Raw genomic sequence first — 25,210 nt, 5'->3', positions numbered from 1 at the left:
TAAATATGATTCAGTTTCTTGCACAGACCAATCATTTTGTGTCTTTACACATCAATGTATCGTCTTGAGCTGCAGGGTTTAATTTGGTTCGGTTTGTGTAAAGTGTTTTTTTTTTTTTTTTTTTTTATGTTTTAGCCTTGATTCCCATTCACTTGCTTTATAAGAGTGACAGACTGCAACGGACTTAAACTCTGTTTGTGTTCTACTGAAGAAAGTCACCTACATCTTGGATGCCCTGAAGGTAAGCAGATAAACATAACATTTTCATTTTTGGGTGAACCATCTCTTTAAAACTGTTGTATGATTTAAAAAAAAATGTATGGTGATTTTATTGACCTTTTTCCATGCTTTTCTGGTTAATAAAAGAAAAAGAGCACTATATATAAAAAAATAAAATAAAAATAAATTATATATGCGCGCATGACAGCAGTCACACCCTTCTAATACAGAGAACATTTACAGCAAATAAATTAATCCTTCTCACTTTTTGTCAGCAATAAAGTCCTCAAACTCAAGTTATGGAGTATAATAACATTACATGATCTGAAAAAGGCCTTTTTTTAGCAGAAGCCTCAAGAGGTTTCTTTATTACAGTAATATTCCTCTGCGCAACTCGTAATAAAAGCACCACAGAGGAGGTAAAACTATTATAGTCGGATAAGAAAAAAAAAAGTTTATGATGGCAGGGGCGCTCTAGCATCAACTTCTCTGCATGATTAAAAGAATATCCACGATTATCACTCAATTTCACTCCTTCCTTGGATTTTTAGGACGTTAGGTTGGCCAGGAGACAGACAGAAGGCTGTTATATGTGTGAGGACAACGGAAATTAGGCTCATCGAGGTTCGCTGGATTTCTAAGTGCAGGAAAATAACTGTGATTACCTAAAATACAACACACTGAGGAGAAGAAAAAAAAAAAAAAAAAACAAGAGTCAGACTAAATGCGGGGGAAAGCGGAGTCTGAGTCAGCTGGGAGTTTTTTGGGGGAGGGTGGGTGTCTTTCTTCTTACGTATAAGAGGTTCAAAAAGAAACAAATCTATTAGATGATGCAACTCTCCTCCTCAAGGAAGAAATTGGTAATCAGTACAACCGCCCGATAGATTTCCCTTCATAAGATAGAGTCATTCCTTCATCCACTTGATTCTTCTAAAGAATGGCTGCATTCAAATTGCATACGTCCCTACTATAACGTAGCAAAGGTAGTATGTGAGAAGAGTAGCATGTCCAAATTCACAGTATTCATATCCAAATGACCTTCTACTTCCAGCAAGATTCTGAAGTATCCTTCACTATCCCATGAGGCCACAGGAAAGGCATTACACGTGACACAACTGCTGCTGGTAGGTCACATGACAATAACAACATGGCCAATTTAGTACATCCAGACTGCATTTATATTACACACATCCAGAATATGTAGAATCAATTTTAATTGTCGCAAATGGTCCCAATTCATTACCCAAAACAAGTACCTTTACAAAGAGTACTGTTAAGAAAACAACTAGCGTTTAAAAGAGAAGAACATAGTGAGATTTACAGTGGAGACAAAACGAAGAAGGGCGTCTGCCACGCAAGCAACTCAATTCATGCCAGATCCCACTTTTCTGGTCCAATGTAAAAGATAGTTGGATGGATTAGAGTGAAAGTGTTTACAAGCCATTTTACATTGTAACAGGACATCTTTCTAAGTGAAAATAGATATACAAAAAAAAAAATTAATAAATCTAGAACAGGTTTTACAGCACAAAAATCATGGCACACTTTACATTGGCAACGGTTTTCTTTTTCCTAAGAGTACAATGCTGTTTGCATTTTCAGCAGGACTACTGGAAACAAAACGACAGTTCCCCACAATCACAGAGATGCTTTCCGATTGTTCTTATCACCATATTATAGTTTAGAGATAGAAACATCATTCCAGGAACCTAAACTTAAAGACAGTGGAGCAAATGGGGCTTTAAAAATCATTCCAAGCACTGTTGCAATAATGCGATTACTTTCCTGGCCTGAGCCGCTGGCCTCTGATGGATGAACAGCCGCCCGTCTGCATGATAAGTCGTCTCCCTCATACTCTGAAGCCTTTAAACCAATGACTTTCCTAATTCAATGCCACAAACCCAACAGAATGGTTTCACATTATTTTTATGCAGCCACTGATGTGAAGAATGCACTAACAAACTTGTTGAAATAAGCACTGAGAGAAGCTGAACCACAGTGCTATTGAACATGTGATTCATTTTTATTCATTTTGCTTACTGCTGCAGTTTCATATCAGTATGATTGCATCAGACACCGAGATTAGAACAGAGCACCGTACGGCCTGTTCTCTTATTTCCTGTTTTCAATGCTGACTGACCTCACAGCAACCCTGCAGAAACTTTGAAAGGGCAAGTTGTCTTGTAAACAAAAACTTTACAATTCAAAGAAGGAAAAACACTCTTTCGCCTGTTTGAAATCACCTGAATTCTTGAGGTACCCTATAGCTTCCTGAGATGATGCACAGTGATATTGACATTATGCAGTGAAGTTTTTAACATTAAAAATACTGTTCCAACAGGTCAGTTTTTATATGTATACGTATACACAATGTATGTATGAATATATATCTACTTACAATAAAGAATGATGCATTAAATGACATCGCTATATTAGCCTGCGGTCCTACATCCCACTAAGGAAACTGTAGTAATAACCTAGTATGTGAGAGTAAATACACATAACGGAAATGTGAAACTCAGACAAGCTCCAGTGATAATGAATCTACTAGTTTGCGAGGTTCACGGCTCACAGAACAGCAGTAAACTCAACAGAAGGTTTAGATTCGTCTAAATGTCCCAAAGCTGCTAGGCATCGTTACTTCAATTAGACTGCATAATGCCTGAACTACGTTGAGATAAACAAAAAACCTCAATCATTCACAAACACATTTTTGTACATGTTGTAAGCAGAGCACAACACAGCTGTTAAGAGTTTCCATTTGTTTTTAGAGATTCAACGGTCCGGCAAAAATCACATTTCACGGATGCTCTTGTCAAACAGACAGCAGTTTTAGATATGAACCGCAATCATTCTTTGTGGGCGGAAATGTTAAACTATTCCTCTCAATGAATGGAACTACGATAAACATCTTGAATCAAGAACATGTCTAATCAATGAAAATCTCCCACACAACACACACTAAATGCTTAAGTAAGCACAATTTTCTATCTTTATTGCCAGGTTTCCATGATTTGAGGTAAACCATGACAGTATTATCTGTCTGCTCTCTCACCACAGCGGAACGCAGTTAACACATGCTTATTTCCGCCAGAACATCTACTATATAACAACTCCTTTCCTCTCGGAACAGATTTCAAACAGCCCCCACACTAAAGAGGTAATAAATAGGAATAAGATTTTAGATCACTGTAACATGAAAACAAGCCAGAGAGACACATACAAACATCTGACCATGTAAAAAAAAAGTTAGTTTTACAAGTTTGTTCTCTGGTATCCTGTTTCATCCTGAAAAGGAAAAGCATCTTTCCTGTGAAAGTACATCAAAACATAAAAGTAAACAGCAAAATGCACTGCGAGGAGAAAACACACTGCACAGACTTGAACAGATGTAAAATGCATAAGTACAAACAAAGGGAAAAAAAAACGTAGTCATGCCTGTTCCACTTACAGACACAAGAGGTCAGGCAAGCTCAACGAATGCAAAGTCACAGAATGAAACTCTCAGTGTCACACTTGTGCACCAATTGCATTGCTTAGAGTAATGAAATTTTAAAACTGCAATTGATCAGAAACGGCAAACTCACCAGCATTCACTATGGCATCCACCTCTAGGGTGGTGATGTCACCTTTGTACAGAGACACTTTGTCAGCCAAGGAGAAAGACTTCTGTTCTTCTTCCTCAGCAGCTGTATAGTAAAGATAAAGCAAAGATTAATTTACAGAAAAGCTTTTATTTCAGATAATGGTGCATGATGACACTCGGTATTGATCAGAACAGTACAGGTTCATCAAAGGTCCTACAACACTCTACTGACCCACATCTGCTCTATAATCACTCTATAATGAGAAACATTGAACTTTTGAAAGATGAACTGGACTGGATGATATCAAATGAGAAGCAGTAGAGTGACGCCACACTGTGGTCACTTGTTTAAAAAAAAAAAAAACGCCTCATAAACATGGCCTATTGGACGAACATACTTGACCATGTCACACTGTAGTGCATTTTGCGGGTGAAATTTTTTTTAAATAAAAACCCTCTCTAAACCACTTAAGCAATTATTGTCACAAATATGTTACAGATATCTGTGCACTAGAACATCTATCCCCAGCCCATTTTCCCCAGCCCATTTCCACCTTAAATAACTGACACCCAGATTTACGGACTTGTTATAATTCAGTGCTCTTGTGGCATAAAAAAAATGCTGAGTTATTTTTTTTTTTACCCAAATGCTGGATTCAGCCTGTTGGGTCCTTTAATTGGGTTGTTTTTTTAGATTTTTACCCAGGTGTTGGGGAGTTTCTGCATCCTGAAAAAGTGTGGGATTTTTTTTAAACCCAAATGCAGGATTCAGCTTGTTGGGTCATTTTTTTTTTTTTTTTTTTTTTTTACTTACCTGGGTAGTTTTTCTGTAATCTGTGATTTTTATAAAATGAATGCACAAGCAGTGCTGAAACATGACTAGACTTCACAGTTACATGTATCAGTTTGCATAACTGACCCAGCATGATGTCTAAAAACCACCCAGCAAAGGGGTTAATGTATAAAACCCAACAAGCTGGGTTAAAATAACATGTGTTCTGTCTATATTTACCCAATGCTGGCCAATTAACCCAGAAATTATGGTTTTTAACCCAGCATTTTTGTGTGTATATATACAGTACATAATGTACATACAGCGGGGGAAATATTTATTTGATTTATTTGATTTGGTAGTTTGCCCACTTACAAAGAAATGAAGGGTCTATAATTTTATTGGTAGTTTGTTTATTTACTTATGGAGACAAAATAATCACCAAAAAAAACATTATATAAAGGTTAGAAATTGATTTGCATTTCAGTGAGTGAAAGATGTAGTTTTTATTCCCAAGCAAAACATGGCTTGGTACTTGGGTCAGAAACCATTGATGGCAAGCACAGAGATAAGATAGTAGTTGTAGTTGGTCACCAGGTTTGCACACATCTCAGGAGGGATTCTAATCCATTCCTCTTTACAAATTCTCTCTAATTCCTTAAGGTTTCTTGGCTGTTGTTTGGCGACTCAGTTTCAGCTCCCTCCACAGATTTTTTTTAAAATTGAGGTTGGGAGTCCATGACCTTAATGTGCTGGTTCTTGAGCCACTCCTTTGTTGCCTTGGCGGTATGTTTGGGGTCATTGTCATCCTGGAAGACCCATCCATGACCCATCTTCAGTGTTCTGGCTGAGGTTCTCAACCAAGATTTAATAGTACATGGCCTCGTCCATTTGCCCCTGAATGCGGTGAAGTCGTCATGTACCATTAGCAGAAAAACAGCCCCTATGCACAATGTTTCTACCATTGCGCTTGACTGTAGGGATGGTGTTCTTGGTGTCATACTCAGCATTTCTTTCCCTCCAAACACGGCGAGTCAAATTAATTCCTGTGGTCCCAACTGCCTTAAGATCATTAACAAGCTCCTCCCGTGTAGTTCAGGGCTGATCCCTCACCTTTCTCAGGATCATCCTCATTAACTCTTTGAGTCGAGATCTTGCATGGAGCTCCAGACTCTGGCCGAGTGATGGTCTTGGAGCCCATTCCAGCCTGGTGCAGATCTATAGTCTTGTCTCTGACATCCTTCAACAGCTCTTTGGTCTTGCTCATGGGAGAGATTGGAATGGAAGATACAGATTGTGTGGACAGGTGTCTTTTACACCTAATGAGTTGACATTAGGAGTAACTTCTTAAAGTGACAGGACTACTCGGTGTTCCACATAGGCGCAGAACCAATCTGTGGGAGCCAGAATTCTTGCTGGTCGGTAGGGGATTTAATATTTATTTCATTCACTGAAATGCAAATCAATTTCTAACCTTTATATAATGTGTTTTTTCTGGATTTTTTGGTTGATATTCTTTCTAAATCTGTTAAAATAATTAGAGACCCTTCATTTCTTTGCAAGTAGGCAAACTTACAAAATCAGCAGGAGATCAAAAAAAATATTTTCCACACTGTATCTGTAAATAAATCTGTTAGCTCTAATCAAAGTTACTTACAACATTTTATTATTATTATTATTATTATTATTAATTATTATTATTTTGACTTATTTAAATGGTCTGTTTTTCTTTCCCCCTTGTTGTATCCAGTATGCATGCATGTACCCAGAGTTCCTGGAAACCACAACAGATTCCCTGTGTTTGAGCACACTTGGCGAATAAAGCTCATTCTGATCCTTCTAAATGCTGTACTTTTAACTTTCTTATATATATATATATAAAATAATTCAGCATTACAGTTTCTACAATAAAATTAAGCAGCACAACTGTTTTCATCTGTGATCATTTTCTGAATGATCTTGTGACATTGAAGACTAAGTACTAAAAAAAAAAAAAATAATAATAATAATAATAATAATAATAATATTATAATTAAATAAAATTAAAATGTCAAACATGCAAGCATGCAAGCAGATAGGACATTTGAACCAGCTTCACTATGGGTTCTCTAAAGTGGATCAGGTGTGCGAGTTTATTAGGGATGCACCGAATCCAGGATTCGGATTTGGCCGAATACTGGGCTTTTTGACGGGGTTCGGTTCCCGGGCGAACCTTAGGGTTTTTTTTTTCACCGAACCGAACCCTAGGCTTGCGCTACGCTGGTCGACGTCACGCGGCCGTTGATTGCGTGAAGGTGTTTATATGAGGAGGAACACAGCCCGACAGTTCGCTCTAAACTAAACTGTTCAGGAATCTTTGAACGCCTGGCACGATTTATACCATAGCAATACAGAGCCAGCCAGTCATATCGGGTGCTGACGTGGAGACAAGCGTTTTTTCCGGTGAGCCTTTGATTCCAGAGGATCCTCTTCAGTGGTGGAAGACAAACCAGCAGCGATTTCCACTGCTGGCAAAAATCTACCTCTGTGCCCAGTGAAAGACTTTTCAGTACTGCTGGGGACATTCGTTCCCACTTTCGCAACCGGCTGTCACCTGTTAATGCATAGCATTTTTTTTTTACTCATTTCATGTGAAAGATTAGAGGTTTTACATTAATTTAATTATGATGCAGGAGATGTGTGTGATCTTCTTTAATATTTTTTGTAATATCTGGCTACTGTTCTAATCGTAGCCTATCCTACTGTTATAAACGTAAACTAAACAGCCTACTATCCATGTTTATTGAGTTAATGTTCAATTACATTCATTTCAGTTAAGTCACCAAACATATTCTGATTTTTAAAAAGAAAAGATATGGATTCGGTGCATCCCTAGAGTTTATATAAATCCACAAATACCAGTTACCTTTTCAAATAGCTTTGTACCAGCTCCCAGAATGCTGAGAGAACAAGAACCAATGAAATCAGATCTGGTTGGTTAAAGCGCTGGCATGTAACACTGTGCATATGTGTTAACAGAACAGATAGTAGGCCAATGAATAGAACGTCCAAACCATCAGGCCTCAAAAACCGTTGGCACTGGCCAGTCGGTCAGAATGACATGCAAAAATCACATGAATATTTACAAGCTACAATAAGCAGTGTTCATTATGCTCATTTAAATAATAGCCTATAGCACATCCTACAAACTGTCCTCTTAGATTAGTAGAGCCAGAGCAAATATTTGGCTCTAATGTGAACTGACCAGATCAGCTCATCTCCAGGCCTGCTGGCACAGGACATGGCCATTTGGTGGAGCACGTGCAGGATGTGCGAAGAACAAGCCTCATCCAAGGCAATGGAAATGTTCCATTTAACATTTCCGACATCCTCTCACTATACTACAGATGAAAATGGCCTGAGGATTTCAAGCAAGATGTATTTTAAGGATTTCTTCAAATAATCTTTTAACTAAGATTGGACTTAATGGAAAAAAGGCCACATAGAATCTGATGATTCCTTCACATTTTCCAAGCTGATGTTGGACTAAAAGAATGGATTTAAACATGCTATACGTTCAAGATGAGCTCAGAGTATAACTTCCATTAGAAGAAGCACACAATGTCAGTGCAGACAGCCTAGTGGGCGAGTGTGCCAACACCTAACGTCATTGTGTTACGGGCATCCCAAGATCGAATCCCGGCTTGAGGACCTTTCCCCACTCGCTCTCTTTCTCTCAGTTCCCTTCCTGTCTGCTCTCCACTGTCAAATCATTAAAAAAAAAAATTTAAATAAAGATTTATTTAAAATAAAATAAAAAAAACAATATTTACCATAAAACATTATTAAACATCCCAACCAGAATGGCACAAAAAAGGGCCTAAAATTTGAATGAAAATACCGGTTTAAACTGACCAACAACAGACAGGGGAAGAATTTAGGAAGCCCCTTTTAAAATATAAAAAATTAATATTCTTTAAATAATAAGAGAACTCTAATAGCATCTCGCCAATGAAAACTAAAGCATCTCTGACATGCAGTCTATAATGAAACAGCCTTGACTCAAACAAAACAAAAGAATCAAAAAGGCAAAAAAGGCAGTGCTTTGCTCTTGATATTTCCCTCCCCACTGGTTCTCCACTGTCCTATCAAGGCTCGAAATTGTGACCATTTTGGTCGCATATTCTCCCGAAATGTAATCGTCGCGACCTCAAAATATATCTGGGAGCATTCATGCGAGTGCAAATAATTGTTGTCGTGCGACCTGTTTTCATTTCTCTAAAGACGTTCAGAGTATGTGCCTTCTGGGTGTTGTTTGGTGACCTGTCTGCCGTTCTATGAAACGTTAGGCTACATAACAAATTAAACCTTCATCTTTACATTCTTAACTTTAATTCAATCACAATGACTCACTTATTAACAGTGACTTGCTGCAACATGCTGGCGGTTTTAATTTAACATTTAAAGTTTCAAACATTTCAAATATCAGTATTCAACTTTTTATGTTTACAATATTAAAATATTTATGCAAGTGTAACTGCAGGTTAAATGCATTTATGTCCAGCATTAATCAGAGTGTAAATGGATCTAAATGTCATTTCAAATGCAGCTTTCTGTGTTTCCTCTGCATTGCAAAGATTAATTTTGATGATTGATGTTTGATAACAGCCCTTACGTCTATTATAGTTGACCAGTTAAATATAAGAATTTGACTCAAATGATAATGCACACTTTTGGGAAAAAAATGACCATGTAAAGGTAAAAACCAATTGAAACATTGGAAAATATTAATTTCTGTCACTGCTGTGAACTGACCAATATTAATATTAACCAAATCTAAAAATCTGCATTAAAGTCAAGAATGTAAGGATGAAATCTGTTAATATATAATTTGTAGTTGCGATGTTCATAAATTTTTGGTGAGTGCTACTGAATTTTTGCTGGGGCTTTTTTTGAAATTGGGAGCAGCAGTGCTACAAAGTAAAGAAAATTAATTTCGACCCCTGTCTATCTAATAAAAAGCAAAAAGACAATTAACAAATATAAATAAAAAACTAACATTGAGTGCAAATATCCACCCTTTTTTGGCAAGTTTTCACTAACTTTGCTCTGCCTTTAATACAAATAGCACATTACTTCTATAAACATTACTTGTGCAGATTGTATCTACCACTATTTACACTCTTTGTTTGATAACACACACATATATGCACACATACATATGCTGGCAAAGTTGTGAGAATTACTTTCTTTCATTGAAAAAGAAACATTTATGTGTTTTTTTAGGATCTTGTTTCACTGAACTATTTGCAGTCTCAGATCTGTGCCTTATGCACAGATATGCGTGTTCCTTTGATTAAATTAATCAGCAGACACTTTCTTTGTGTATTCTAGACCTTTATGTAAGAAAACAAATAACGCATCAAGAATTAGAGTCTATTCAAGCCTTTTATAGATTGTATTTGCATTAAAAATAATAAAAAGCCTGTATAATAAAAAGCACTTGTCTGACTTTTTGTATGAAATGTTGCTCTTCTGGATTATTTGCATTCAGACAAACAAGATGAATACTACAGAAAAAAAAATGCAGAGAAAATTTCTCTACATTATGTATATGCGCTGACAACGTGAGAGGGCTCGCACTCTTCAGAGACAATCAATATGACACAGCTCGTGTTTTGAAGTGAAACATACTTGAATTAATAATTCACCGAAAACAAAACGCGGGTCTCTGTTCTCTCTGTAATCTCTAATGTAATCAGCCTGGTTTCCCTTATATTAGCACTGTTTGAATTCATTCGATCATAGGACTGAAAACTTTCCCGGAGTTTAGCGGTTTAAAATGATCTAATGGCAAGCAGAGAAGCAAAATTAGATTAAAGGGTTAGAATAGAAATTGGGCTTCAGTAATTTTGCATTAATTGCAAAAAAAAAAAAAAAATGTTTTATGCATTAAGGATAGTAAAATTGATTGCATACATTAACATGTTAACATAAGCCAGCACTAGTAATTAATGACAGAATTTTCATTTTTGGGTGAACTATGCCTTTCAAATTATTCCTGATCTTCTGGGGCCAGGTGCATAAATACAGCCATTATGTTAAAATGGAGTTTTAAAAAACTAGTCTGAACCAGCTGGCTGTCAGCAGAGGGATAATCATTTATACTTTTTCATTCTGAAATTAGACTAAGTTTATAAGCAACAGATGTCTGGTCTTAAAACAAGAAACAAAAGCAGCCATGCCATAATAAAATAAAACAGTTGCCATGTCAACTTGCTACGGTAAACAAAAGCTTGCAACGTGTGCCCTGGGTCTAAAAATTAGTCCACTGTTTTGGAACTGACATTGATGAGCGGCGCTGTGCGTGCTCAGTCTCTCTCGCTCTCTTTCTCAGTGCAAATCTACGGACCCTCTGTACAAATTACAGAGTCTTAAACAGCCACTTGATGTCGAAAAAATTAATGACGTGAACATTGCAGTTGTAATAGATTGGATCAACCGAGTCAGAACTTAAAAGAATAGTTCACAAGAAAATGAAAATTCTCTCATCATTTAGCTACTCACCCTCAAGTTGTTTCAAACTTGTTTTGCGGAACACAAAAGGTGATATTTTGAGGAATGTCACCATCTAATTCTCTCTAGCCATTTTGCTCAACTAAATAATAAAACTTAGGCCCCATCCCATTTCTACCCCTTAGCCCTTCCCTTTTCCCCTACGTGTGGACGTGTTCCCGTGAAGGGGTAGGGGTGTCTCAGTTCTCCTTTGGTTGGATGGGTAGGGGTAAGGGGAAGGGTCAGATAGCCCTTCAAACAAAGATTTTTTGGGACCACACTTCAAACGAAGGGGTATGACAGAGAGACAAGAGAGTCGTGTATGCGCGTCTTTGTGTCTCTCTTTACAATGAGTGAGTTAACTTCAAAAACAGCAATATTATGCTCTCGTTGCTAGAAAATATAATGTAGCGTGAGTATTTAAACTGTTATTAATAAAAGTCACGGGGCAATGTTGACAAGTTTCTTTGCTCCTGGATGTGTGAGCTGTGCGATCTCCTATATGTGTGTGTGTGTGTGTGTGTGTCAGTAAGCAGCGCATTAATATAGAACGGTAAGGCTCTAATGTACACCAGCAAATTCTTAGGGGAATATTTTCCCCCCTACCCCATGACACTCTGTTTCAAGGGACAATGGGAAGGCATGGGGTAGGGATAGGTGAAGGGGTATAAAATAGAATTGGGATTGTGCCTTAGATAGCTGGTCAGGATAACGCAACTATCTTCATCCATAAATAAGCTATGATATCTGAGCTGTGAGGGTCTCACTGATCCATGTGTCCTCTCCCTTCAAAAGGGCAGCAAGTCACTTACATGCAGAGTTACTATTGTGTCTTCTGGTGGAGAACGACATGAAACAACCAATACCTACTTTAGAATGACTATGCAACTTTAATGCAATAGAACAGACTCTAAAGCTGTTCACCAAGACACAGAGACAATGTTAAAAGTTATATACATGTGATAATATTACATAAAGAAAATAACAGTTTCTTTATATATATATATATATATATATATATAAGTAATTTATTCCTGTGATGGCAAAGCTTAATTTTCAGCATCCATTACTCCAATCATTCGTGTCACATGATCCTTCAGAAATTCCTAATACACTCATTTGACACATTATTATTATTATTGTTATTATTATTATTGAGAACAGTTGTGCTGCTTAATATTTTTGTGGAAAACCTTCCATTGATAAATACGGAATTAAAAATAACAGCATTTACTCAAATCATTATAAATGTCTTTACTGTCACTTTTGATCAAATGCCTTTTTTTTCATCCTTGCTGAACAAAATATAAAAACGTACAATGGTGCCATATACAATTTACTATTGTAAAAGTATGTGGGCTACTTAAAAATAACGTGTCTCATTTTTGCACCACAAAACAAACTGCAGACTATTTTCAAACAGCTTTCCCAAGTCTGCCTAAGATTGAAAAACATGTAAGTCATAAAGACGTCTAGATTTACCTGTGTTACTGTCATGATTTGCCCAGGTGGAGATCGCGTCCAATGGCACATAGTTTCCTCGATAATCTTTGCGTCTATCCTCAAGACCAAGACCGAGTAAGCGTTCTGTGCAAAAGAAGAAACCACACTGTTATAGCATACAGACACTCAAGAGCATGTCTTGTGGAGCAAAGCAAATCAGTTTGAATCAGAGGGCTACATAAAGGAACATCTGCGACTAGCTCTATGCATCGTGTCAGAGTGGCACTCTTTGGTGTGGTAATTGTGGCAGCCATGTAAGAGTGTGTGAGAAAGAAGTGACAAGCTAATGAGGGTATACTGTTCCACATACAGCTGCAGGCCTGACATGGAACCAGACTGTGTGTGATCTGTTTTATGTAGTGTACATGGACAATATCATTCAATAATTTACTAATATTTATGAGGCCATAATTTGAGGACTTACATTCAAATAAAGGCCCTGACTAGTTTAGACTGCTAGACTAAAGTTTATACAGATGGTTTCTGATTACGGTCTATATACTCCTTTCTCTTTTTATTCTCCTTCTACAGGTTCATAACTTTCTTCTTGAGGTTTTAGTTTCACTTTTGTTTCTTCCAATAATGAAACCTCTGTTGGCACTAAATGACATACAACTCCTTACAAAAGTTTTATAGGAGGGAAGGTACAAAACCCATAATTCTGCATTTAAAATACATGACAATAAAAAAAAAAACATTTATTATGTTAACAATAGGTTTTAGAATAGAATAGTATGTAACATACTAATGATAATAAAAAACAAATGTATTGCCTGAATGCACTGTAAGTAGCTTTGGATGCATAAATGTAAATGTAAGAACAGATTTTAATTTTGTTTCATAACCCAAACCTTTTTTAAAAAGTGAACTAAATTTTTGCTGCCTAAATAAAACATGACAATAAAATACAAAGAAATATACAAAGCAGGGGTACTAACAGAAGTTAATAAATGCAAACATTTGGTATTTCTAGAAATTGGTGCAATAAAGTAAAGTCTAATAGGTTCACATCACAGTTGTTATGCAGTTATTGTATGGTAAGATAAGAAGTTAAATTAAAAGAAAATGTAACAATCTACAAGAAGCTCCCAAATAGCATTTTTTTTCCCTCGACTCTAGACAAAATAAAACTTCACCTTGATATTCTTGATACAAACCAGATCCAAAGTGCCCCTGCCGACACTACTGATTTTTCATGCTGACTGCCCCTACATCTGCCTTTTCAACCATCTTTATTAATTTATTTTCTCCGTTTTTATCCTCCTGCACTCCCTATTGCTACACGAATGAAGTTGTCTTGCACAAAGGCAGCTTTATGAGAGCAGTGTGTACTTGCGATTTTAAAATAGCACAAACGCCAACAAAGCTGATTCATTTCATCAAATCCCCATCAAAAGATATCATAACAGAAGTATTTGATGTTTGTTTACTGCATTGCACTGTATTACACAAGGCCGTAAGTCAATAGCTCTCATCATATACAGTTTATCATATTATTAGGAGTCTGATTTATGATAGCGGACCATTAATGTGTACCGAGTAGCAATGCTTTCTGTCAGCCTAATAATTTACAGTGTTGCCACTTCATAGGACATAATCAAACTTCAATGGAGTCCACATTTTAAGCAATAATAAACATTGTTGTCATAAACTTCGGGTCACACTGATTGATGTTTGTGTCAAGAACAGGTGGCAGCGCTTGTGCACTTCAAATTAATATAAATAATCCTATTGTAATTATAAAGCGTCCAGCAAAAATATGCTTATATCAAACATGATTGGAAGGTGCAGAAAATCCAAACATACCATGAAAGCACTATATCCTGTCCCTAGAAATCTAACTTCCAGGAAAGTTTATCTCCAGCTCTGATCAAACACAACCGAAGCAACTCATTTTTGGCTATTATACTTACAATTTTAGACAAAAGCTCTAGAACTAAACTATTTATGAGGGTGGATATCCAAGACAAGGATTTAGCAAAAGAACATGTGTGCATGCTCTTCGTTTCATTAAATGTTTAATCAACAGACCTTTTCATTTGTAATTTAGCTGATGCATTTATGCAAACTGACTTACAGTGCACTGGTTATAAATTCAGACTACAAGGAGTTGGTCACAAATGCTTTCTCGTCTTGATCAAAGGTGTAATTGTCATAGTTTATGCAAAGCACCACACTGGGGGGTTTTATATTATCATACGGCTTTTCACTGACTGCATCAATCCAACACGTGCATGTTCCAATTCATTTATATAAGATGAATCACTAATTAACGCATTAGTTTTGCATTTAAACTGATTTTAACGCTGGACACATTAGGGCCTTGATGACAGCAGCATGTACTGATGCTCCACCTGCATCTGAAGGTGTGCATCTGTCCATGCTGTTGATTCACGTGGCAGAGCGTCTATAAGAAGACATTTCTCCAGCCACGTGCGTGCCGTGACCCCAGGTTCAAACCGGTGGATGTCAAACCCCAGACTGACACTACCGTTATGAATCCTGTCTTTAAACGGAAGAGACACGAGCAGAGTCCAAAAGCCCCTTACCTTTCTCCGCTCTCCACTCCTTTTTCTTTTTGCTCATGGTGCCGTGGTGTGAGGGCTTCTGGTAAATGGTTTTTGAGTTAAGCAACCCCAGGCTCACAGCGAAATGCGCGCTGAAACTCAAGAGAAAGTGGAACAGCTCCTGTAGCGTAACACCGCACCTGAGAAACTGTCAAATTGTAGTTGGAGGGGAGACAGTGCAGTGGTGCAACCTAGCTTAACGCGAACAAGTGTAGGCTGAGTGGGAAATGGAGCGAGGCGATTGGTCGACTCGAACGCGGAAGTGGTGTTAGGATTGGATGGTTTCATGCGGCAGTCCGATAAAACGGTGCATACGCGTGACGTGCGTTAGGTTGAGCGTCAAAGCGTTGTAGGGTCGGTGGGGTAGCAACCGAGGGGAGTGAGAGAAAAAGCTTCAGAAGACTGCAGCGCCGTGCGTGGTAGTGGAATACGGAAATTTGATACAGCTGTTTATTGATGTGCAACTTTACCTATGTGCTTCCTTCGTAAACAAAATACAGCGGTTGTGTATATGGTATATGCAGATCTACAATAAAGTTACAGAAATTCCAGGACTTTCCATCCTTTATCGACATAACGTGTGAAAGCATGGCAATGAAAAACATCCTGTGGCAAACGTAACTTCTATTTTTTAGCATTTTGTTGAATGCCAAAATACTCATTTGGGATCAAAATTAAATAAATAAATCCTTTTAAAATCCTCACTGACTCCTCACATGCATGAAATCTAGAATATTTGTACAAAAGGTCAAAAGTTCATGTCAAGTAAAGTAATGCTTTACTTATGTTCTATAACTTTTGATCAGGGTTCATTTCATCTGGTGAAACTGATAATTGTAGTGAGAGTTTTTTGTATGGCCAATGCATCAGGCGAAAAAACACAACTTATCTAAATAACTCTTTTATAAAACAGTAAATATTTCTTAGATCTGGACCAAAAAAAAAACATTTAAATGAGTGTCACATCATTGACATATGTTTGTCTAATTTATTCTGTTCCTCAGGAAAATGTCATTTTGATTCAGCCTTTTTTATTGTTATTGTGTCATGTGAACATCTTGTGTAAAGGTTGCCAGCAGATTGATCCTTTGGCCAATTCTTCTGGCAGTCAGAAGGATTGTGAATCTAGCGCAATGTCTGCAAACCACATTGATGAGGAGGAAATATTCAGGAGAGCAAGAGAAGAAGGACGAGTGAATGTTATCTTTCCCGGCCGTGTCACCCAGGATGGCTGCTGTAGATTTGTTTGTGAGCTTCTGAAATGTGTCCTTTACCAGTGGCAGCAGATGCCTTTGACATATGACCAAATGGTGTTCCTCCAAAAACAGCAGCATAATGCCACTCTATAACACCTGAAGTTTGACTGAATTGTGCTTTCTTTCTCACAGACAGATGATATGATAAACCAACGGTCTGCAAAGACATCTGAGGGCTTGGACTGGCGTCGATGCCAGCGGACATTACAGGACCTATATGAAGTGCTGGCCCACCTTTAGGCATTGTTCTCTCTTAGCCAAGTTCCTCGTGTGCTTTTTATGCTAGGTGGGTCTACCATCCTTCCCACCGAGCTGTATGAGGTGAACATGGAAGCGGTGGCCATGGGAGCTGGGGGAAACTGCTTAAGGACTTCAGCCTGTCTAAGGCAGCTTTTCCGCACATTGTTTGTGGCTGACCTGTTGTCAGATGCCAAGTCTGTGCGCCTCATGACTACCACGGTCATGGCTCTGGGTCACCGGGATTGTGGGGTGACTGGGTTTAAGCCCAAAGTCTCCACTGAAGCACAAAATGTAACATTCTTGCGGATCTAACTATATATTATTATTCAGCGATATTTACTCTTATGTAATAATCGAAAAGATAGATCTGATGATATTGGAGATTTACTAAATGAAGGCTTTTGTTCAACCGGTTTGCTGTAAATGCCTGGGGACATGTTACAACCATGGTTTCAGTCATAGACTATAAAAACAGGTTTTAACCGTTTCAACCCAGAGAGATTGCATATGAGAGTTGTCTTTTAAATAAAGCTCTGTGACTTCAGATATATTGTATCTGTTACTTTAAGGCTGTGTACATTTGTATATTTAGTTATTTTATATCTATTAATTACTGCTTAAAATATTAGGATTTGTTTATTTGAGAGAAAACGTGGACATGTCGATTTATTTGTTTATTTATTTATTAGCATCATCACTCTATTCAAGAAAGAGGTTATTTCATATTATCAGTAAATATTTCATTAAGAAAAAAAGTTTATTTGACGAGACGTGATTTATGAAAGAATTTTTGCTGGTCTCTGCAGGCCTCCTGACTAGAGCACAGAGTGTACAGAAAGCTCCATTGTTGTGAAATTTAAATAATTCCGCAAATAACCTAATAGCATACTAGAATGGCCAGAAACCTAAATCCTGACAGGATAGGAAAAATCTAACCTGTAGAGGGCGTCAGTCACCGACTTAAATTAGAGAATAAAACAAAACAAAAATAATAAAAACACAGGATAAATTGCCTGGATATTAACAAATAACAACATCTGAAATACCACGCTCAGTTAACCAAATGTGTATTTATAATATGGAAAAAAAGGTTAAACAAAAATGAAATGGAGGGGCTTTTATTACGTTTCTCATGATTTCCGGTTCCCGTTTTTCCCATGATGCCGTGCCCGTTGGGCAAATTCAAACAGTAGAAATGGAAGAGGACTCGAGAAGAGGAGAGTTTGACTGCGCAAACATGACTGTCATCAAACATAGCAACACAAACCAAACTTCAAACAACGGCAATAATAACGCAGTCATTCACACCGATCAGTCTACAGCTCAGGAAGAAGAATCAAAGATTTCATCTGATAGAGAAAAGGAATGGAACATTTTGTGCCATGTCGATGATCCTGAATCCTCCGCTATATCTAAGGTGGAAAATGTGTGCTTGTTGGACAACAATGGTGAAGTTGAGAGAAACGGGGACCCTTCAAACCCACCAGAAGACAAAGAAAATAAAAATATCCTCACACATGCAAGATCAGAACATAGAGGTGACGGTCAAGATGTAGGTACGTTGAGGCAAATGGTTGGATTTCCTGTAACTTATATGCTTCGCATCTATAAATAATAATTGATAAACAAATTGATTACAAATGAGAATAATAAAAACACAGGTATACACACATATATAGAAAATTTAAAGTAAACCCCAGTTTTAAATTACTTAATTAAAACTGCTAAATGTTTTAGGCTCATCAAGTCTCTCAGTTATACATTTAAAAAAAAAAAAAAGCTTTACTTATGTTCTATAACTTTTGATCAGGGTTCATTTCATCTGGTGAAACTGATGATTGTAGTGAGAGTAATTTTTTTTATAGTTTGTATGCCCAATGCATCATGCGAAAAAACACAACTTATCTAAATAACTCTTTTATAAAAAAGTAAATAATTCTTAGATCTGGACCAAAAAAATGTCATTTTGATTCAGCCTGTTTTATTGTTATTCTGTCATGTGAACGTCTTGTGTAAAGGTTTCCAGCAGATTGATCCTTTGGCCAATTCTTCTGGCAGTCAGAAGGATTGTGAATCTAGCGCAATGTCTGCAAACCACATTGATGAGGAGGAAATATTCAGGAGAGCAAGAGAAGAAGGACGAGTGAATGTTATCTTTCCCGGCCGTGTCACCCAGGATGGCTGCTGTAGATTTGTTTGTGAGCTTCTGAAGTGTGTCCTTTACCAGCGGCAGCAGATGCCTATGACATATGACCAAATGGTGTTCCTCCAAAAACAGCAGCATAATGCCACTCAGGTATTACAGAACACCTGATGTGTAGATATACTTTAATTCATAATTCTAATAAAGTTTGACTGAATTGTGCTTTCTTTCTCACAGACAGAGGATATGATAAACCGAAGGTCTGCAAAGACATCTGAGGGCTTGGACTGGCGTCGATGCCAGCGGACATTACAGGACCTAGATGAAGTGCTGGCCCACCTTGAGGCATTGTTCTCTCTTAGCCAAGTTCCTCGTGTGCTTTTTATGCTAGGTGGGTCTACCGTCCTTCCCACCGAGCTGTATGAGGTGAACATGGAAGCGGTGGCCATGGGAGCTGGGGAAAACTGCTTAAGGACTTCAGCCTGTCTAAGGCAGCTTTTCCGCACATTGTTTGTGGCTGACCTGTTGTCAGATGCCAAGTCTGTGCGCCTCATGACTACCACGGTCATGGCTCTGGGTCACCGGGATTGTGGCGTGACCGGGTTTAAGCCCAAAGTGGATTTTAAAGTTCCCACAAAAGTGAAAAGGCAAGTCATCTCTATAGCCAGTGATTTGTCACTTGCCGGGGAGTTACAAAAAAGTAAAACCGATCTGGGGGACTATATATGGTTTCAAGCCCCTGTTACTGTGAAAGGTTTCTGTAAATGATAAGGGAATAAAGAGTAACAGATTTCAGGTAATGTTGAAATACAGTTCACTCCATTCACAGGGATCACAGCTGTATGACTGGCCAAAAATTATATGGGCTATTGTTTTTTTTATTACTGTTATTATTATTCAGGAATTTAGTGTGAGATTTTAATTTTTTTAATACCTCAGATTATTTATGCCGTGTTTATATTGTCATCTGCTAATCCATATATTTTACATGATTAATTTTTCCAGTATACAGTGGTGGTTTTCTAATGTTTAATAATCTTGGCTGCTACTCACTCCAAGACCATTTGTACTCATTTGTAATTCCTATTATTTAAAACCAATTGCAATATGGCAGCTTCTGGAAACTGATGTACATGATTTTAATTTACTTAAATTCATGTGTTTTAGGCTCTTTGTGTCTGTCAGTATATATTTTCATGAAAATAATGCATTGTGACACTTCCATTTGGTGCTGTATCTTTGTTTTTATTTGAATTCCATTCACTTACAAAAGAACATTCAATCTTAAGGTCGGCATTCATTAAATCTGGTTGAAAGGATGCAAACTGTAGAGCATGTTTATTGTAATGTACAATGAAGCTAAATTGATTTTTAGAAAGCAGAAGTTAGTGTTTTATTTTTTAGAAATGCTTACTGATTTTAAATTATGAGTTCTTGTTTAAATCATGCAACAACAAAAAAAATTGTACAGAGAACTTTGGTTCACTGAAAGACTACAACATTCCTTAATGCTGAACCTTGCATTTCCAACTGAATTAACTTTGGACTGTTAAATGCACTAATGAAACTAAACCAAAATGATCAGAGCAGTGCATTATTTCTTTAACATACTGCTGTTATTTGTGGTCTTTGCTCTCCACTTTCTCCACAAACTGAATGATGTCTTGAGCCATCAGCTGAGGCTCTTCGAAGGCAGCAAAGTGTCCCCCTCTGGGCATGTAGGTGAAAGAACGCACATCTGTAAAGCGTGAGCTAGCCCAGGCCCTAGGGCAGTGGAGTAGCTCATCAGGAAAGGCAGCCAGGCCAGTGGGAACATACACACTCGTCCTTTAAGGGAAAGAAGTAAAAGCTTTTTTTTAGCCATACAAATCAAATCGTTTTTGAATTCAATAAGTTGAGGTGTAGGTATTCACATTGGGTCACAAAGACTTTTTGAACTTACACTCTGTCCACCCTTGTCTTGAAATCTTTCTTCAGGTTCTCTTTGTAGAAGCGCATTGAGGGAATGATGGAACATGTGGTCCAGTAGATCATGACGTTTGTGAGGAGGTCGTCTAGACTGAACTTTCTGTGATGGGACAAAAGTGACAAAGCTTCTTAGTTAACACTGAACTAAACCTTTATATTTTTAGATTTAGCTAGTTATGTAAAAATATGAAAGTTCCAAGGTTTCAATATCGATAATAAAAATGTTAAAATATTTCTAAATATTTAAATATTTCTAGAGCACCAAATAAGACTATTAAGGCCCGTTCACATCAAGAACAATAACTATAAAGATACCAATATTAGCGTCCACACCAGCGAACGATATTGTCTGTTTATTCTAAGTGTATGCTCATCTGAGCTTGTTATAGCAGGATGGAGATTGATTGCCGGTCAGTTTTTTTTTTTTTTTATCAGCTTGAAAAAAAAAATAGTTATGAAAGTGATTCCAACAATATCCTTTCTTTCTTAATCGTTGTTTTGGTGTGGACTCTGCTATTCTTTAATATTGAGAATGATTTTTAAAACTAGATCTTTTTCTTTAGTTATCATACTTGGTGTGAACGAGCCTTCAGGATTATTCTGAAGATCATGTGACAGTGAAGACTGCAGTAATCGAGCTTGGCTATCAAAGGGATAAAATATGTTTTAAAATAAATTCGAACAAAAAACTTATTTTAAAACTTATTTCATGATATCACTGATCTAATTAAATGCAGCTTTGCTGTATAAGAGACTTCAAAGATTAAAAAACTGTACTTACCCCCAAACTTTGGAACAGCACTATTAGATTAACATTTGTGCAAAAATGACTGCAACTGTATAAGATGAATCTTTCTTCACCTCTCTAAACCTCCATCCTCCAAGTCTCGATTTCCTAAGTCTGTCCAGGAAGAGAATTTCTCCAAGATATAGGGCTGCCAATCCAACTGGTGAGTCATTCAGTCCACAACCTTGCAACATATTTTTTAAGTAAAGCTTTCAATTAAGTGTTAATCTGACAACACCCAAAAGCATAACATGATATGCACCAAGTATTACCCGCTGTGTCTGGTTTAGTGGCTTGAATGTGTAAATAGCCAGTTTCTCTCAGTATATCATATATATTCTTCTCCATGTAAGGATAGAGTCGTCTGACATCTTCCTGTGTGAAGCCCACCAGGAACGGCAGATAGCGACCAATGACTAAGGAGAGAAGCTGACCAAGGCTGTCAGTCCTGGCAATGACCATGTTCAAGTGCAGACCACGAATGCACCTTATTTTAAAGAGAGCAAAAGTTAGCTTTTAATTGACAATTAATAAGGCACTCTATATTTAAAATAAAAAAACATATTACAGGAAAAGAGACAAATTATTATCATAAGGTGTGTAAAACTCTTACTCTGGCTTCATCTGGCCATGTTGTTTGTAATGAAGGCTCCCCAGTCTCCTCCTTGCACGTAAAATTCAGGGAATCCCAGTCTTTCCATCAGCTTATGGAAGATGCGGGCAGCCTCCAATGTGTTGAATCTTCATGTTAAAATAATGGAAAGAACAGCAGGTCTGTTCTTCATTTCTAATCATTTGCATATGTTTAGATTGTATATTATTCTTATGCCATTTTGTATGTCTGTGCAAACTTATCAAGGTCTTTTTCTAGCAGAATTAGCCATAAGTTCCATAAATGTTGAAAGACTTGCCTTTTTTATGTGGTGCTTCAGAGTAGCCGTAGCCTGGAATGGAGGGGCAGATGACCTCAAAGACTACATCTGAATCAGTTTTAGTGAGCAAGGGTATGATCTGTAAAACTCATAGAAGGAACCAGGCCAGCCATGAACCATCATGAGAGGGAGAACGGTCTGTCCAGCCTTCTGGACAGGCCTCACGTGCACGAAATGCACATCTATTCCTGAGAAGCATTACAGGCTTCACTAAAATGAACAGTGTGTAATATACCTAATCACATTTTGCGAATGCAAGATGTAGGACTTGAAGCACAACAAAAAAAATTGCATGCTTTGGTTACAACATGTTTTATCTAGTAGGGTAAATGATCACCTTTGAAAGTGTTAGATGCTTACCCTCAATTTTGGTTTTGAAGTGAGGATACTGGTTAATCACTTTCACCTGCTTTTCCCAGTCAAACTTGGTGCCTCCAATAAGAGGACCACCCGTCTAAGATAGTTAGAGTTGAATCCATAATTAAAAGCGGCTATCCTCCAGTGGATCCGTGAAGCGTGTTTGATCGATGCGTTCTTTGTAGATCCTAAAGAAAACAGTGGGGTTAATGATGACATTTAAATAGTATAGCGGTTGAGTGAGTGTATATTTAACACACATGAAAGTGGAAAGAAAGAGTGTACTTGTGGGGATTATGTGAAAAACCTATTATTTGATTCTAAAATTGCTGATTTCCACACCAGTCTTTACAAAAAAAGATGCTGACTTGCATTACTCACTGGAATAAAACATTATTACCGTTTAGGTTGTACACCCACCTCCATCTCTTCCACCGAGGTCGTCACTACAAATTTGTGAAATGGTTTCGTCCTCAGTTAAAGGCTTCTCTCCAGCTCCCCACCAGCCATCCCCCACTGGTATAGTTTGGGGCTTTGCCTCCATGCCAAGTAGCACAAAACAGCTCCAACCCCAGTCAGAAGAGAGTGCTAGGAGCTGTAGTTTAGACTGATCGAGGTTACCAAGGGTCTCCCTAAAAGTGAAGAAAGTTAATTGACAGCAAACGTCAATATATATATATATATATATATATATATATATATATATAATATATATATATATATACACTATATGCTAAAATGTATGACTAATCTACAAGGTTTTGTTTGAAATCAGTAAACCCCAACTGCCCGAAATCTTAAGAATGGTTTTTATAACTATATTTATTTATATACTAAGTAAACATGTTTTTTGTAGGGGGGGGGGGGGTTCTCCAGCCCCATCTATCCTCTTCCCGCCATGTAATGTCGGAATAATACTTAATATTGTTGCATTTATTGACCATTTGTCTGGTTTGTTCAAAATGCTGCTGTTGATTTTGTCATCACAATTACATAATATGTTGTCTTGTGAAGCCAGGATGAGACTGTTTTTTCAAATTCAATTATATTTCAAGTAATTCATGACTGTTTGATCTTGATTCTACATCTCTTTATGACGTTTACATTCTTAAAAAAAACAAGGCAACGCGCTTGATACCGACTGATATGGCCTAACCTGATTTTACCAAGTGAGACATGTTCCCTGGGACAACATCGTTGTTGACCCTGGAACAACATTGTGATTAACCAATCAGATTTGAATAACCAGTTTATAGATTTTGTGAAGTTTATGCTTAAAATCAGTGTGTTGGTGCTTGTACATCAGTGTCATTCATCTATCATTTCCTCTGATTTTAGGGATTACTCATGGTTAAGGTTAGGTTTTAGGTGTAGGGATATGGTTAAGAATATATTTTTGGAGTAAAATGTTGTTCCAGGGTCGGAATACATCGGACTTGGCAAAATCAGACGTGCGACTGATATAGAACTATGCAACTAATGAAAAATAAAAAGTCACTATGACTACTCCACTATAATTACTGCTTAACAAAATAAATGCATGCAAAACAGACAAAGACGAATGTGGTGAAGCTGCAGGGAAACTGGTGAAGCACATGCAGTGACCTCGAAATGACTAGGCAAGCTGCACCCCCACCGGAAATGGTTAAACCCGGTTAACAGTAGGAGAGACTGCCACTAACATTACTAAACTACACATTCCACGCTACGCAGTTTTACTCACTTGACGTATTCAACTGTCTGCATAATAGAGTCCTCAAAGCCCATCGTAAGTTAAGTAGCGGTGTCTTTTCCGGACAAAGCTATGTTGAACTGTTTATAATTAACAATGCTTATGTAACGTTAAAGTGCAGATATGGTCAAAGCGCAAAGGTGGTTTTTTTCCCCAAACTCACACTAGCCAAAGCCAAGAACCCCGCCCCTTGGCATTTTTCATTGGTCAATTCGGTCACGCTGTGACCTGTCAGGAAAACTTTAGAAAAAGAATGGATTTCGATCACGATTAACAGTAAGAGTATAACAGCAGTGTCGTTATCTGTCACGATGTGTAATCAATGCTATTCTATGATTAATGACGTTAAGGGTTCGTATTTGTTTCAGTGGTGTGCACTAGTCATGCAGCTCTGTGATTGACATGACCTATGAAATCTTTAAGAGAGGCTGCGGCGGGGCGGGGTTTCCGCTCAGGAAAACATTTGCTCCTGTTCTTCATTTGTCTGTCACTAATTTTTAGTTACGACTGAATTGTTCGTGTCATGCTTCCAGCAACATGTTCATAATGTTGAAGTTTTGTATTTTGCAATAGGCCTATATATCAGTTTGTGAATCCACAAATGACTCTCTTTG

General features: G+C 37.5%; 2 protein-coding genes and 1 pseudogene across 2 annotated transcripts; 1 reads left to right on the top strand and 2 right to left on the bottom strand.

The window, feature by feature from the left end:
- Positions 1-90: 90 nt before the first annotated feature.
- On the bottom strand, positions 91-15,407 carry LOC113071552 (O-acetyl-ADP-ribose deacetylase MACROD2-like). Its single transcript, XM_026244903.1, has 3 exons — positions 15,164-15,407; positions 12,594-12,698; positions 91-3,908 (listed from the first exon to the last, which is right to left on the bottom strand). Exons 1-3 carry the CDS (start codon positions 15,198-15,200, stop codon positions 3,772-3,774), a joined length of 279 nt encoding a protein of 92 aa, XP_026100688.1. The 5' UTR covers positions 15,201-15,407; the 3' UTR covers positions 91-3,771.
- A 2,433-nt stretch (positions 15,408-17,840) lies between these two features.
- LOC113071551 (MAD2L1-binding protein) lies at positions 17,841-20,139 on the top strand. The gene is made up of 3 exons (XM_026244902.1): positions 17,841-18,233; positions 18,696-18,973; positions 19,058-20,139. The coding sequence occupies exons 1-3, from the start codon at positions 17,873-17,875 to the stop codon at positions 19,586-19,588; spliced, it is 1,170 nt and encodes a 389-aa protein (XP_026100687.1). The 5' UTR covers positions 17,841-17,872; the 3' UTR covers positions 19,589-20,139.
- Positions 20,045-23,408, bottom strand: LOC113071550 (epoxide hydrolase 1-like; annotated as a pseudogene).
- Between the last annotated feature and the right edge of the window lie 1,802 nt (positions 23,409-25,210).

Source organism: Carassius auratus, unplaced genomic scaffold (genome assembly GCF_003368295.1).
Source record: "Carassius auratus strain Wakin unplaced genomic scaffold, ASM336829v1 scaf_tig00007534, whole genome shotgun sequence".
Taxonomy (NCBI): domain Eukaryota; kingdom Metazoa; phylum Chordata; class Actinopteri; order Cypriniformes; family Cyprinidae; genus Carassius; species Carassius auratus.
Note: the sequence above shows the minus strand (reverse complement) of the source record. Positions and strands in the feature narration are given on the sequence as shown.